We start from the raw sequence: 16,642 nt of genomic DNA on the forward strand, positions 1-16,642 counted from the left end.
TTCAACGCCCAATCAGCCACAGCAACAAAGAAACATGAACCTGCAGCACCCGGCCAGCATACAAATGATGACATCTCAAAGGTGCTCTTTATTTGAAGGCTGGGACTTCAGTAAGTTCTTGAGGGATTCCTGTAGGTTTGATCTGCCTTTGTTGCTTTTGCACACATCACACACACTAAAAGACAAATGCTTAAGGAAAACAGTGAGTTTTGGACAACTGCATGTATGTCAGTTTCAGGCAAAGCGGAGAGGGACTGCTTTCTCAAGAGTGTTACTTTTCACCAAACCCTCCAAAATCAACATTCCACCCCAAGCTAAAAGAAAGAAAGACAGCGAGCTGTTGGAACTTTGTGCAAGCATGGATTTCACAGACCTGGCCTCGTCTCAAGGCTCAAAGACTGAAGCCATTTGTCTTGGTAGACATGGTCAACTACCTGTAATCAGTCAGATGATGGTCCGGTGAATAGAAGTGAAACAGTGATTAATCGGGTCTTTCCAACATCCAGTTTAGGCAGAAACATAAAACTGTCACAGCTGTAATCTAGAAGTTAGCACACGCTTTGACATTCATGTGTGCGATGCATGTTCAATGCTTGCAACATTTCCTGATACTGTTCACTGCAATTGACTGTATTTCCTGGCTGATGTCTCACTGTCCCTATTGATAAAGCATTAATATTGTATATTATAAAACATGAAATAAATGGATAAAAATTAATATTCAAACAGTAAAGTAGCAATATTGTTAAATATTATAAAATTTTTAACAAAGTAAGTAAATATTCTATTTTAAAAATCCAAATTTATTCTGTGATTGCAAAGGCAAAATTTCAAAAGCCAGTCTTCAGTGTCACATGATAATTATAATATAAATAATTCAAAGATTTGATGCTCAAGAATAATTTTTATTATTATCAGTGTTGAAAACAGATTTAATTTTTTTATTTTTTATTTTTTTGGTGACTACAGTAGGCTGGTCACTACAATATGCAGGTCTTGCAAAAATACCCCAAAGTTTAGCACAGAAAAAAAGAAAAGAAAAGAAAAAAACCTTGGAAATATTGTCCAGGAAGCAATAAAATAAAGTAAAAATGCTCAATGCATCTGCTTTTAATGAGTCTCAGGAGTTGCACAGACAATACCAATACTAGACGGGCATCTCAGAATACTTCATTTCTGGTATATATGTTGAATGGTGGACCCCTGCTATCTCTCAGCTGGCCTCTGAGATGAAGTGAGTTCAGAATTTAAGACTGCTTTTGTAGATGATGTCATGGTGGAAATGTCCAGACATCTGTCAGCCGCACAATTTAATGTGGAACCTTTCTGTTCTTTCACTAAAGATAAAACAACACAAGGACATCACAGACTTCCAAAAAAAAAAAAAAATACAAGATGGGAACCATCATTATTTTCCATTAGAAAATACATAAGGGACAATGCATTTAATTGTGGGGAATTTCTGAGTTTTACATCTTTATGTAATCTTACTTGAGTAAATTGCTCAAGCGTCAGAGCATTAAGCTGGAATCTTAATTCTGGCTGAGACTTCAAAGTGTTTTCATATACTGCATGTCTCTCGAAAGGTTTCCAGGTGAAGATCATCAAATAATTTCAAGCTTCATTTCTTCAGTGTGGAAAATAGAAAGTGAAAGAATTCTGTTTTGCCTAAAATGTGGACTCGAAATCACCCGAAGCAGTGTCACAGGTCAGCGCTGAAGGACACCAGTGGAAAGATGCTGCCGGAACTGAGTCTTTACACAAATATGTGTCAATTCCATTAGAAGAGGCCTTCCAACAGCCCATAATGGCAGTGAGGGACCTCCACCGTGCAGAATAACATGACATATAGGTTTAACGGTAAAGAGAATTCCCTAAATGGGAAACAACCGGAGGTGGCTAATCCTACACAGAGGAGCCATTAATGAACTATAGCGGGGTCTTTCCTATCGTAATGGACCAGCCTGGAATATAAACATTCTTCATTCTTCACATGGCCATAGACACTCTCTGAGACATCGTTTATCAAAGATGTCTATGAGCTGTTTAATTACAAATGAATGTCATCCAGTGAACAGAAGACAACAAGGCTTTCGGTTTCTGACAACATCCTGAGTCTAAAGTCTCTCCTGGTTTGGGGAGTTTTTACTGTGGCAGTTTTCACTTCTACTTTGGACTGTTATATCTTATGAGGTTTAGCTGCACTTTAGATCAGCAGCACTAGACACTTTACTTGCATATTAGTCTGTAGCACATTTGCAGAAAGAGGCAACACAAGGAGTTTTCACGGCTCTAAACAGGTCTTTCGTGAAGATTAAATAAAGTAATAAATTATCAGGATTTAAAATCCTGATCTGTGCTGCGCCTCTGTAGACGTATTTGTATTACAGATGTGCCACTTCCTTGTGAATAAAATTATAACCATGAGTTGATGGGTCATTTTTTTCTGTTTACTCATTACTAATACATGGGTGGTTGACTTGAAATATTTGAAACATTTGGTTTGCTGACGTGTGATGCTATATTTTTACTTTAAATAATCAAATTATTACGTCACTTTTTAAGACGTTTTCACACAACAGGACTAAATTAAATAAATAATTAATTAAATGCTAATGGAATATAAAAAAAAAAGTCAAAAATCTACAAGACGACCAAATAAATAAACAACAACAGTAATAAAAAAAAAAAAATCATAATGTCCATAGACTGTGTTTCAGGTGTAACACCAACAAATAAAAAAATAAAGTTGATTAAAACAAAAACTCATGGAAACAATATGCTACTTATGGAGTCAAAGGCATGAAAAACAATAAATGAATAGTGTATCTTGCCTGTGTTTATTTAGCTATTCTGACCTATCATACTCTATATAAATGTGAATCAAATTCAGTTTCAATATTTTTTTCTTTACACCAACTTCTTTCGAAAGCTCAAAAGATCTTTAAATTTATCTTCCTTTAAAAATACTTAACAATCAGCACATAAAGTGTTTTGGCCTTGCTGGTGTACGCAGACATGCCTATTATGAAGAAAAATGAATGCGTCATACATGGAAGCTACGGCTTCCTTTTCTTAATAGAGCCATAGTTTAAGATGATTATCTGCGAAGCAAGGAGACAAAACACATCTGGTTACTGTTCCAAAAAACGAACACAAAAAAGTCTCGATTTCCATATCCACATCATTTACTGTGAGTACTAGACCATGCCAATGTCAACAGTGCAGAGAAACACTAAGGTCTGCCAATTACTGTTGAAGCTCACGTTATTTCTACGGCCAGACTCCCCCAGCACAATTGCTATAGACTGTGAGAGGCATTATAAGACCATACTTTGTCACCTTTGTAAAATATAACAATCAGGTGTGCTGTAATGTGTGTGCACTACAGTGCAGTGTGCTGTTTAGTTAGGACACAAGAACTATGACATAAAACAGAGTGGGGGATATTGTGTAATTTGTAAAATACAGGGCAGTAAATGTTTAGCCAGACAGTACAGACTCACAGTTCTGAATCGTTCCATTGACTAAGTCAATTTATTCTTGGCTTTGCTTGTCTTCAGTAGGTAAGAGCACATTAAGGCCTGTGGAAAGTACATTCATCTAAGCATGAATGTCTAAACACTGAACATAAGGCCATTTAAAGCCTCTAGTTTACATTTAAGCACTCAGTTAAGTTTAAAAAAATCAACAGCATTTAATGAATAATAATTACAACTCAATAACATGCTAATAACATGTTGCTTTCAAGTAATTAAGACGGATCATTTACTAACAAGCTGGTCTGTTGACTGCACAATGTCAAACATTAAGACCAAACGTTTTATCCTTGATAGACTGCCATCTAGTGGACACCATCTAACATTGATTGAATTTTACAGAAAAAGTTTACCTAAAAATTAAAATGCTTCAATTACTCACTGTCATGTCATTTCATTTCCATGGCTATGTGGTTTTCTTTCTTCGGTGGAACAGAAAAAGGAGAATGTCTGAAGACTATCCTGGTCACTCGTGTCTTTAATGACTGGGCGATGAGAGGCTTTAAAGCTTTAAAAAGGCACAAAACAACACAAATCACTAAAGTAATGGAGTTAGTCAGGTTTAAGTATTTTGAAAGTCATGACACTGCTTTGTGTGAGAAACCGACCGAAACTGTTTCATTAGTTAATCGTCCCTCCCTCAAATTAGCTGTTTACCTCTCTTTTACATAATCCTTTGGATGAAAAATACTAATACTTACTGGCAAAAATTAATAGCATGTCGTTTTGAATCCAGCATATGTTAATGAATCAATGATTCACTGGTTTTGTAACTTGGATCAACCAAGTCATTAAAAAAACATCTGACTCAAACGAACACAATCGGTAGATCTTTTCAGTGAACAACTACTTAAACTTGGGTCCTCACACAAAGCCTTCAACTAAATTATATGCTGTAATTCAACTACTTTTATGAGTAAAAGTTTTTAATCATTTGACAGCCATAGTCTCCGTTCACTTTTTTTTATAATGAAATGAGTGTACAAAAAGAGAGCCATATAGATAGACATTATTTAAACTGTTCCTGTAAATAAAAAAAAAGGGTATACCTTTAAGTAAATGTTTTAAATGTTATTTTTAGAATATAAAGGAAAACTCAACAGGGCTACACTACACAGCCATGTTGAATAATTTTACTAAGAATACTAATAATAACAACAACAACAACAACACATCCAGGTCCATCACTTTTCTCACATTTTATTGCACAAGACTGCTCAACCACATTTAAGGCGGTCATATCAAAACCTAAATCAGGACTTCCAGCGACTACCATGAGACAGTTAAGTAAAGCTGAATACACTGGTGTACACCCTCTGATTAAATACAGAAAGCAGGATAAACAGAGCTGGTTATCAAACGTGTTTCACAACTAATGACTTTGTCTCACTTATTAGTGACACACAACTGCAAGTAACATTCTGCTTGTCTTACAGCAAATACAAAATATTAAATTAACACAAAAAATAGATAAAGCATTAACCCAAATGTGTTTATTAACACAAGAGTTGGAACCGTGAAATATAACAGTAGATGATGTCACTGTATTAATCGCATGCATTTAGATCTATCAGCAGGGGGCGCTACAAACAGAGAGCGAGAAGGAGATCACTAGCACAAGTGTAGGCTTAGTGTGTGTACTGTTAGGTAACTGTTCCTGTAAGTGATGTGTGTGTGTGTGTGTGTGTGAGATAATATTTACACAAGTCTTCATGAGCAAGAAAGAGGTTGTGTAAGTTTGTGAGTTTAGTGCCACGTTGTGTAACTTCTCCGTTTATGTGTCTGAGTGCGTTTATGTTTGTGTGTAGCTCATGTGTGTTACGTTCTCAAGTTGCCAGGGGGCCCAAGCTAAGCTCCACATGATGTGTGAGCCAGATGGCCTCACTGGTGGCTTCTCCCTCCTCAGTGGGTCTGATCGGAGCAGCGAGGTTCCGGAAGTCATGTCGGAGTTTGAAAGCGACTGTGACATCACCCTCCTCCCTCTGCGGAATCACTTTGATGAAGAAACCAATCTTGTTTGACTTTCTAAAGGCCACCACACTGAAGATACAAGAGGGCAGACTGTTATTCGTGAACAGTAAAAACACGGGAACCAATGATATCAGATGATTAAAAGGCAGACATCCCAAGAAAAAAAATGACTAAATGCAAGACTTCAAAAGCATTTGTAGCATAATAGTGATTACCACAGAAAATAATTTTGGCTTTCACCTCAAAAATAAAGCTTAAACATGCTGTATTTACATTTTTAACTTGAAATATCAGTTTCAAAATCATTCTGATGTATAATATAACGAATAGCTTTGGTTTCTTTACCAAACACCCCCCTCTAACATCTGTTCTAGGAGTTAGTAAGTTTGATAAGTGGGTACGGAATTCCACAAAAGGGTGGACAGTTTTACGCCTACAGTATGTACAGCTATCCACTGTAACTACAACAGTGATATACTACAATCATGGCTAAAAGTTTTGGAAGTGACATAAATTTTGTTTTGCAAAGTTTGCTGCTTCAGTATTTGTAGATTGGGACTGAGATCCGGGGAGTTGCCTGGCCACAAATCCAAAATTTCAATGTAATGATCTTCGAGAAACTTCTTTATCACTCTTGCTTCATGACATGGTGCTCCATCATACAAGAAAATGCACAGATCATCACCAAATTAATCATGGATCACGACACGGCTGAAGTCACTGTTGCAGGTCTTTTTGATACCATTCTTATGAAAGAGCCCACTGTCTTGGTTGAAAAGCAACCCTAGTACAAATGGATTTTCTCAGGATGACTCGACACAGGGCACATGGTAGCATTCAGCTTTTCTTCCCTAAACAACTAATTTTTCTAGATTGCCCAAACAGTCGAAAGGGAGCTTCATCAGATTAAATCATTTTGCACCAGGCTTCTGCTTCTAATTTGTGTACTTCCTGCAGATTTTCAGTCTGTCCTTGGCATTTTTCTTGGAGGCAAGTGGCTTCTTTACTGCCCTTCTTGACACCAAGCCTTGGTCTCACTGTTCGTACAGATGCTCTCACACCTCCTGAGCAAGCTCTGCACTGCTGGAGACATGATTCTGTAGCGGACTCCTCAGGAGGAGATGTCCTGGTGCTTGCTGGACACCCTGGGATGTCCTGAAAACTTCTTCACTGCAGTCAAACCTCTCTTCTTGAAGTTCTTGATGATCTGGTAAATTGTTCTTTCAGGTGCAATATTCTTTGTTGCAATGTTTCTTGCAAAGCGACCATTGCAAACAAGAACACTGAACGAAAGCATTTCTTCCCTCCCTTTATAGCAATCAGTCTGCTCTTACAATCTAATTAGTATGATAATTATTAACCTGGCTAGTACTCATTCACACTTTCACATGTGCTAATGATATGATTGATCAATTAATGTCAGCTGGTAATTTTGTGTCAGGATGAAAATTTTTTTGTTAAGTGTTCAATTTTTTGGCCAATGAAGCTTTAAGCAATTATTTAAAATGTATCTGATCACTCTACACAATGAACTCCACAACAACTTAAGCAGCAAACACAACATTTGTCACCGCCAAAGCTTTTAGCCATAACTGTATACTAAACATAACTACACAACAATATTTTTTTTTAAGCATAAACAGAGGTTAATCTAAAAAAGTATCCCAACTTCAAAAAGAACAGCTTGGAAAATAAATCCTATAGCTTTGTATTTGTGTTAAACCACTTATATTTAACCTTTTAAAACCTTTTAAAACACAAACCCAGATTACTTTGCATTGTAAGCACCTTAACGCTAACCACAATTTCTGATTTGAAACAAAACCCGGGGTTTTATTATATTATTTTTATTTTATTATTTTCTGTGGTAATCAGCATTATGCTGCATGCACGGTTGATAATGCTTTAATAATGAATTTAGTTTGACATTTTCTAAACTGATTGTGGTAGGAAATTGCAGAATTTCACAGAATGGATTTAAATACAGCTATAGTTAAAGGTGCTGTAGGGAACTTTTGCAAAAAAATATTTTTTACATATTTATTAAACCTGTCATTATGTCCTGACAGTAGAATATGAGACAGATAATCTGTGAAAAAAATCAAGCTCCTCTGGCTCCTCCCAGTGGTCCTATTGCCATTTGCAGAAAGTCATGCGCTCCCGGTAAGAAACAACCAATCAGAGGTCCGGTCCGTAACTTTGTTTGTGTTCAAAATGTAGAAAAATGTATATAATAAGCGAGTACACTATGAATCCATTTTCCAAACCGTGTTTTTGGCTTGTCCTGAATCACTAGGGTACACCTATAATAAGTGTTTTTAATCGGACTATTTTAGATTGCTTCGGGGATACCGCGGCGGAGTAACCCAGTACCTTTGTGATTCTTCATAGACATAAACAGAGAGAAGTAGTTCCGGCTACGATGTTCTTCCGCAAGACGCAAGAAGTTCTGTTTATTAACTGCTAGAGCATCAAAAGTTCCCTACCCCAGCTTTAAGGGGGTCATCAAAAGTCATAATTTACATACCCTTAAGTTGTTTTAAACATATTTCTTCTGCTGAACACAAAAGAATATATTTTGAAGGATGTTTGTAACCAAATAGTTGCTGGTTGCCACTGACTAGTATGGAAGTCAATGAGGAAAAGCAAGAGGTTGGTTACCAACATTCTTCAAAATGTGTTCTTCTGAGTTCAGCAGAAGAAAGAAAAGTCATACAGTACCTGAAAGCATCATCAAAATACCCAAAAAATATTTCTGGAACTAGGGGTTTCACTTAGTGAATGACTAGGGGCCTTTCGCACCGCCGGTGCCTTTTTATAGTACCAGAACTAACTGTGGAACTACCCACTTTTGGGCATTTTCACACCGCCGGAACTAGGTACGATTTTAGTACCAGACTGCCTTTTTCGAGAACCAAATTAGCTCCCACTCCGGAGCAGGGTCTAACCAGCACAACTGGTACTAACCTTGACGTAAGCAGACATTGATTGGCCAAACACGTACGAAAACACCCTCACCTGCCACAATTTAAAATGCCGTGTAACATACTGTAAACACTCAAAACTCAATTTATTTCACAAGTATGGTAAACAGCAATAAATGTACGAATGCTGAAGTGCAGGCACTTGTAGCAAATGTAGCACTGCCACAACAAAGACACAGCTGCGATCACAGCGTCCTCCATCCTCCTGTAGTTAATGTTGTTCTTCTTTTTTTTCGTTGTTGAACACCACCCACAAATGACGTCTCTGTCGACCAGCTTACGTCACATCCTAGTACACACTGTCAATGCAAATACAACCCTTTAAATGTTACTGGGAAACAGTTCGCGAAAAATCGTCCCAGTACTTCAGTACTGTAAATTTAGATCTGGAACTAAAGTGGTGCGAAAGGCCCTACTGATGTTCAAATTCAAAGCAGATTACATGCAGCCCTACTTAGTATTAAATAAATGACTTTGTATCACTGCAATCTCATCTTCTTGGTAATAAATTTGCTAAACTGGTTTATCTGCTCTCAGTATCCATCAGCAGAGGTGGTTCTTACTCTGGGTCATCCTGGAAACCTTGAGGTTCTGCCAGTTCATCATACTCAGCGGCCGCATCTTTCCCTGCCAGGACCAGTTCCTTTGAGGGCACCAGCACCTATTAAACAACAATATTTCATCATAAAGACCATGGGGGCACTACACAAGGCAATGACGCACTGCAGCACATTTATGGTGAGGCTGTAATGACTATCATTTCCTCTGCAGTGGCCCACTCAAGGTTAATAATGTCTGTCTGGAGACTGAACTGAGTGGTTGATGTTGGAGAGCCATGCTTCAGCTTCAGCTCAATCTAGATAAACACACCTGTCCAATGCAATAAACAACCACTAGCCATCGTTACTGGACATATACACTCCTTAAAATTCCTTAGAATTTAAATGTACTGTTAAAGATATAGGCTCAGCTGTAGTGTTTTACCTTAGCAGTGCTGTTAATATCATCTGGGTCTCCTTCTTCACAGGTGTACAGAGACACATGGGTGATGTTCTCCACCGGGTTGGTCAGGGTCAGCAGAACCTGACTCTCCTGTATTACAACAAAACACTACAATTACTTACAAATGAAAAAAAAAATAAGTCAATAGATTAAATGTCAAAGAAGAGTAACCAGACTAAGCCTCAAAAGTCTTGATTTATTTACAATTTATTAAAAATGGAACACAAATAAATAAACTGCATAATTTTGGTTAAGTGTCCAAGCATTACTCAAACTTGCCTTCAGGTGACGCAGGTTTGGAATGGACATGATTCTCACTTCAGGAATGTAGCTCCTGTAAAGAAGAAGAAAAAATCGTTAGTTGGTTCATTTCATCAAATATACGCTCTAAGAACAGCAAATGAGAGAATTTAGGTCACAATCACAGGACTTACACTGCCACAAGCTGGATTTTGAACTTTATTGAAGTTGGATTAAATTCTGGTTTACTCAGATTGTGCTCACATTTCTGAAATTAAAGGATGAGGAACAGTAATTAACAGCACTTTTAAAGTGGTATTTAACAGTTTTGCAGATTAGCTCACAGGAATTCAATACAAATATGAACTCAAAGAGCTTAGAATCTATCATTTTATATACATTTGTATTTTGTGGCCATTAAGAACTTTTTTGTTCTTTAAAAGAAATTAACGCTTTTATTTATCAAGGATGCATTGTATGTTTCTGGAGATTGGAGTAACCAACAAAACAAATTATAAATCATTCTAATATTCTGATTTGGTGCTCTTATTATTATCACTGTTTTATTAGAATGATTTATTATATATTTTTTCATGGGTTACTCCAATGTCCAGAAACATACAGATAGTCTCAAACATACATTATGGGGGAAAAAGGAAAGAAAGAAATACAATCATATCAGGCAGGAAAGTAATTATACCCAGTAGAATAGGGAATTAGGGGAGATTATTAAAATATAATTATTTCTGAAGGATCATGTGACACTGAAGACTGGAGTAATGGCTTTCTCAAAATTTAGCTTTGCCATTACAGGAATAAAATTACTTATAAAAATATACACTATATTGCCAAAAGTATTAGTGCACCCCCTTCCAATGAACAGGCAAGGTTAAAAAAAGTCAGTCAATGTGAAAGAACTTGACTGGTCTGCATAAAACCCAAGTCCTAATCCCAGCTGAACACCACTGGTGTGACTTTAAATGCAGACCTCGAGCCACAAACTCATAACCAAACACCACTGACTCGTACGTATGGGTACAGTCATTTAGACACTTCCAAACTGTTGCAACCGATATGGAAATACAAATTTTAAGTACATAAATTATGTTTCCATCTTTGTTGCCACAGTTTTGGAAGTGCCTTTTTTTGTTCTAAAGAAGGGGATGTCCCAATAATTCATTGGTGTTTGGTGATGCCTCATTTATAAAGCATGTGCATGCTTAAATCCACGTCAATGCTTATATTTATAAAAACTGGTTTTGACGTGGAAAAGTGCTTAGTGTCACATCAGGGTCTGAGCAGAAATACACATAATTTTCTTGATGGAGTATTGCAAGTTTTTAAAAAGTAAGCTGTTCTTGCTGCAAATTAAAGAATCTGGATGATGACTGGTGATCTTTTACATTAATTAGGCAGAGGCAGAGAGCTGAAACAATTCATTTGCGATTCATAGATTTCACATCGGAAAGAGAGATGCACATGCGTTTTCTGTGCATATGTTCATTTTATGAATCACACATATGCATATTTGAGAGATGATTGTAAGATCAATTTTAGGATGTTTCTGCGCAACATTATATAAATGAAGCCCATGTCTGCGTTTAAAGTCACACCAGAGGTGTCCAGCTGGGATTAGGACTTGGCTCTATGCAGACCTGACACAAGTTCTTCCACACTGACTGAATCAATCATTTATTTTTTTAGCCTTGCCTTGTACACAGATGCATTGTCATGTTACAATAGAAAAGGGTCCTGTTCCTATAAAATAAGAAGCAAACAATTCCCTAGAATATCATTATATGGTTAAACATTAAGCTTTGTACTCATGGAAATTACTAAAGTAGTCAAACCTGTTCATTAGAAAGGGCCGAATACTTTTGGAAATATAGTGTATTACAATGGGGGTTTTTTTTTTATATACAGGTTACATAAGAGACTCCTTTCAAAAAGTATTTGTAAAAAAAACTACAGAATACAAACTTTTGCATGGTAATCTATTTAAAAGAAAATCAGGCTGAATGATATCAGCTCAGTAATTCAATGGTAGCTTCCTGAATGGCTTTCTTCTGAGTGAAAGAGAAGCTGTGGATGTATTAACATACCCTGCATCGCAGAGAGCGTTTCATTAGCAGGTGCTTGTGTCTGGGGTGCAGCTGTGAAGCTCCTGCTGGCTGAAAATCAGGCTGTAGCAGCCTCTGGCGAAGAGTCGTTACTGCATTGAAACACAAGTAACATTTAAAATATGCATCAAAAATTGACGTGACATTGAGTCAAGTATGGTGACCCATACTCAGAATTTGTGCTCTGCATTTAACCCATCCAAAGTTCACACACACACACACACACACACACACACACACACACACACACACACACACACACAGCAGTGAACACACACAAAACATGAACACACACCCGGAGCAGTGGGCAGCCATTTATGCTGTGGTGCCCAGGGAGCAGTTAGGGGTTCAGTGCTTTGCTCAAGAGCACCTAAGTTGTGGGCCGAGATTCGAACCCACAACTCTAGGGTAAGGAGTCAAACTCTCTAACCACTAGGCCACAACTTCCCCATCATATAACCATATCAATAAGATCTAGTCACGATCAGCTAAGGACAGCAAATTTGGTTCAACTATATCAATTTCAATTCTTACACATTTAATCCTGAACATGCAACCTCCAAAATCAGTCTGGATATACATGGCTGGGCCTATAATTTCTGCACTACAAATGGTATGAGATTTAAATAGTAATGAAGTAGTATTAATGCGTGAAGCAAGGATGAGACCAACCTTCAGGAAGGTTGACGGGGCGAGTGTAATAGTCTTCAGGCAGGGGCTCCACTTCATCCAAAGCCTGCGCTGACTCTATAGTGATCTCCTTCTGGTCCTCCCCTTCTTTTAATCTGAAAATAATAAATTATCATATAGACAAAGTCCACAATAATTTTAAATGTGATGAATCAATTACATTGGTACTCAACATAATTAAACCTGCCTTTAAACACCACTAAGCAGAAGGATGTACCATAACAATTGTTTTTGAAAGGCAATACTCACGAAAGGCCATACAGGGCACTGATTGGGGCTCCAGATCTCTGTCTCTGTAGTCTGGTTCCCAGTCCATACTTCTCCTTCAGGCATAAATACAGACCACTTAAGTCTATGATAATAAAGAGCTATTGTAGGTTTAAGGTACAGCTCATTATTATTATTAGACGAATGCTAGTGTCAAAGTGTTTGCTGAAACTGTGCATTTAGTAATAGTTAACATAGTTTATACACAAACATTTGCTTTCCAAGATTGTCCAACTGATTGACTAAATGATTGATTCTGGGTGAAATCTCGTTCTAAATCTATAAAATCAAATAAGTCTCCAGCTAAACTTCAAACATCATTAATAAACTCCAAACATTAATAGCAGCCAACCAGGACTGTCCCATTAAAGATATCGCCTGCCAAATACAAAGATTTGATTGTGCATAGAATTCCAAGTAGCAACAGTGAAGCTCATGTGATCAGCAAAGTCATTTAGTAACAGATTAGACATGCTGAACTGATGGAAGGACTTGGGGGAAAGAAAGAACTTCTTAGTGTTTATGTAAGAATTGTGGGGAAAAAAATACCACTCACCACCACGTGAATAGTGTGTTGCTGGAGAGGGGTATAAAACCAAAAATATCAGCGTGCACAAGCAAAGAAAAGGAGAGAGACAGAATCAAGTGAAACAAATGCATTCAACCAAACATTAAAGTGGCACAAGGAAACAAGGATTGCATTAGTGAACAAGACATGCAGCTCAAAGTGATGTCAGTAACCAGTCACGTATCACAGGGTTAGAAAATTAACCATTTCAAGCCTTCACTTCTCCAAATTCAGTGCATCCTTGGTTAAAACAAAAGCTTACTAACCCCAGACTTTTAAACTGTAATGTATATTTTTTGTAGTCACGTCAAACCATGCTAGGTTTAGTAAACTTTTGCCAGTTTTGATGCAAATTTAAAGTAAAGATGATTTTAGTTTAGTACAAAATGTGCAAAAAAAATTATTTAATTTATTGCACAATTTCACAATTTAAAAACATAAATAATCACAACACAAAACAGCAGTACTTAAGTGTAACTTTTTAGTATTTCGACAAGACTCTGCCCAAGTTTAGACTCTAGACAAGACAAACCACACCCATTTAGTGCTTACTAAATGGAAAATAAATGTTAGGTTAGAAGGGTGTTTCTAGACACAGTGGTGTGAATGTTTACCGAGAACGCCTGAGGCATGAATGGGCGTCTTCGTGCCAGCTTCTTCCTGTCTCTCTCCAGCTTCTCTCTCTGGGCCAGCTGCTGGTAATACTCAATCAGCTTGTTGATCTATATAGAGATAATAACTGATCTGTCAGCAGCTTGAGAAAGTCGGATGGAAAATGTAATATAAATAAATGGAGATCTTGTTTTAGACATACCCTCTGAGTACAAGGGTTTTCTGGTTCCTGCCATCCTCCACTGGCTAAAATATAAAATTAACGATGTTTACTACAATGTGCATGAAGATTAAACTGTTCTAACCAGAGAAAAAGTGACAAGTAAAATGTCCTCAATTACAAAATTACAGTAAGTGAATGCATCACTTCTAGTCCGAATATTACAAGTTTTTCATGTATATTTATAGTATGCATAAAATTAACCCACATAAATACAACAATGATCTTAAACCATTAAAATTAAACCAAAATAACTATCTTTGATTAAATAGGACAGATTAAAGTTCAAATCATCGGAGTTGCTGATGAACCAATACAGACACTTTTACATATATCCACATCAAGGAAGTGCCAGGACTCACCCACAGATTTGTCAGCCATGCCTACATCTCTTGAAGTCCAGCGACAAAATCCACAGGCCAGGTAGTAGGCCTTCTTCATTGTGGTTTTGGTTGGGTCATCAGGCAGTGGTGCTGGGATGTTGGTGGCCCGTGTGGAGAGGGTGTGCATACAGCATGGACAGTCAAAGCAATTGGCACACCTGAAACCAGTGGATCACAAAGCTTTCAATAACATTACGAGGAAACCCAATCTATGAGACCTGATATATTATCAATCAGTTAATTTAATAAATGTAAAAAGTGCAGTCTCAAAACATACAAATATAGCAAGCATGTAATTAGTTAATGACAAATGCCAAAGTACAGATGATGTTAGATGATTGCGATTATTGCCCGTTATTAATTCACAAGCTTGTCAGATATTTAGCACAGATGCGGCTCACCTATTCTTCTTGAGCTTGGCCTCAGCTGAAGGCATGTTCTCCAGACAGCTGGGACAGAAATGGGAATCGACCTATATAACAGTAATAACACCAAAAATAATTATAAGACAAAGCAAATGTGTTTTAGCTCAAGGTAACTGTATAACATGTATTGGAAAGTACAGAAAGACTAAATGGAACTTCGTCATTGTACATGAGGTAAACCTCACACATTACTTAAATAACGTAAGATAAATAAATAAAAATAGCCCAAGCTCTCTGTACAGGGTGTGGTAGTGTTTATGCCTTCAAAATAACACGAAAGGCTGCTGCAAACATTGTTTTTATGCAACACATTGAATTCAGAACCTCATTATTTTATGTACCTATGCACATAATGGAAACGAACGAACAACAGATATTTAATTTCATTCAGAATTCTTATAATGTTACTGCTTTTAGCTCGTCACATCCAAGGACTATAAAAACAGGTCAGATCCCTAAAAAAGTGGGTGGTGCAGAAGTTAACTGACTGGTTACACAGCCAATTGGATAGCTCTATCGCCGTAAAATGTATGACAGAAGGATAAACTAGCCAATCACAGAAACAGAATTCGTTCCACTTCTAATGATAGGCGGTAACAACACTGTCATCACTAGCCCGTTAGCTTGCTCTTAGCATTGCTAACTTCTATTGTGTCAACTGATGTCACACCCCGCGGTACTTACTTCGTGTGACACGCATTCCAGAGATCGCAGCTCACTGCAATATCGGCAAAAATACAGCTGAGAGAGCGGAACTCGAGCTTTTTTCTCGCCTCGGACGAGATAAACAACTTTCTCTGGCTGCAGCAACGTCGCCATTTCTGACTGAGTTCCTGCTGCCTACGTAACGATCATGCGTCACCGTACGTGTTCTTCTTCTTCTTTCCAGTTTAACGGCGGTTGCCATCCAGCTTACTGGTGTATTATCGCCCCCCTTTCTCCCCCGGAGTGGTCAAGTTGCAGTTCGTAATTTATTTGTAGTCAAAATTTACAAAATGTAATATAACAAGCGAGTACAGCATGAATCCATTTTCTAAACCGTGTTATTGGCTTGTCCTGAAACACTACGGTACACCTATAATAAATGCTTATATTCGGACTATTTAGACTGGATCGGGTCGGTACCGCTGCGGAGTAGCTCAGTACCTGCGTGATTCGCCACAGACATAAACAGGGTAGCTCCAGCTAATGTTCTTCCGCGAGATGTATTCAGTTATGTTTATTAACCGCTAGAGCGCTAATAGTTACGGACTGCAGCGTTAAATCTATTCGCTTTCCTACACTTACATGGCACTGACTTAGGCCCTTCACATAAACACACACACACACATACACATCATAGTTTAATTATCCATTAAGTCCTGTTGAAAACTCCTGCTTCCCTTAAAAGTTTAACCAATATTATACTCTGTGTCCTATGTTTAGTAACCCTGTTAATGTGATCTCCTGCACCCTAATCTCCCTCAGTTTATTCTTCATCACCTGCTGTGTTTCATATCTCTTACAAGTCATGAGTATGTGCTCCACTGACTCCTCTTCTCGACATCACTCACACAACCGTATCTGGTACTTCCCTGGCTATCTTTAGTGTTTTATTCAGTGAACAGTGTCCCAGTCCCAA

General features: G+C 37.6%; 1 protein-coding gene across 2 annotated transcripts; it reads right to left on the reverse strand.

Annotated features, from left to right (window-relative positions):
• Positions 1 to 4,713: 4,713 nt before the first annotated feature.
• LOC113114002 (dynactin subunit 4-like) lies at positions 4,714 to 15,882 on the reverse strand. 2 transcript variants are annotated; one of them, XM_026280672.1, is made up of 14 exons: positions 15,706 to 15,882; positions 14,998 to 15,068; positions 14,576 to 14,754; positions 14,196 to 14,239; positions 13,996 to 14,103; positions 13,370 to 13,390; positions 12,796 to 12,869; positions 12,529 to 12,641; positions 11,839 to 11,948; positions 9,931 to 10,004; positions 9,776 to 9,830; positions 9,479 to 9,586; positions 9,058 to 9,155; positions 4,714 to 5,579 (listed from the first exon to the last, which is right to left on the reverse strand). In XM_026280672.1, the coding sequence occupies exons 1-14, from the start codon at positions 15,838 to 15,840 to the stop codon at positions 5,366 to 5,368; spliced, it is 1,404 nt and encodes a 467-aa protein (XP_026136457.1). In that variant the 5' UTR covers positions 15,841 to 15,882; the 3' UTR covers positions 4,714 to 5,365. The 2 variants fall into 2 exon arrangements, with proteins under 2 accessions (XP_026136457.1, XP_026136458.1); XM_026280673.1 differs by lacking the exon at positions 13,370 to 13,390.
• Between the last annotated feature and the right edge of the window lie 760 nt (positions 15,883 to 16,642).

This window comes from Carassius auratus, chromosome 14, assembly GCF_003368295.1.
Source record: "Carassius auratus strain Wakin chromosome 14, ASM336829v1, whole genome shotgun sequence".
NCBI lineage: Eukaryota > Metazoa > Chordata > Actinopteri > Cypriniformes > Cyprinidae > Carassius > Carassius auratus.

Bases quoted from the DNA above. Each gene is read 5' to 3' on its own strand.
- LOC113114002 (XM_026280672.1), bottom strand. From the start codon at position 15,840: ATGGCGACGTTGCTGCAGCCAGAGAAAGTTGTTTATCTCGTCCGAGGC. The intron at 15,069-15,705 runs GTAAGTACCGCG...ACTGTTATATAG, and splicing joins TGGAATGCGTGTCACACGAA to GTCGATTCCCATTTCTGTCC. The intron at 13,391-13,995 runs GTAAACATTCAC...ACCCCTCTCCAG, and splicing joins TCATGCCTCAGGCGTTCTCG to CAACACACTATTCACGTGGT.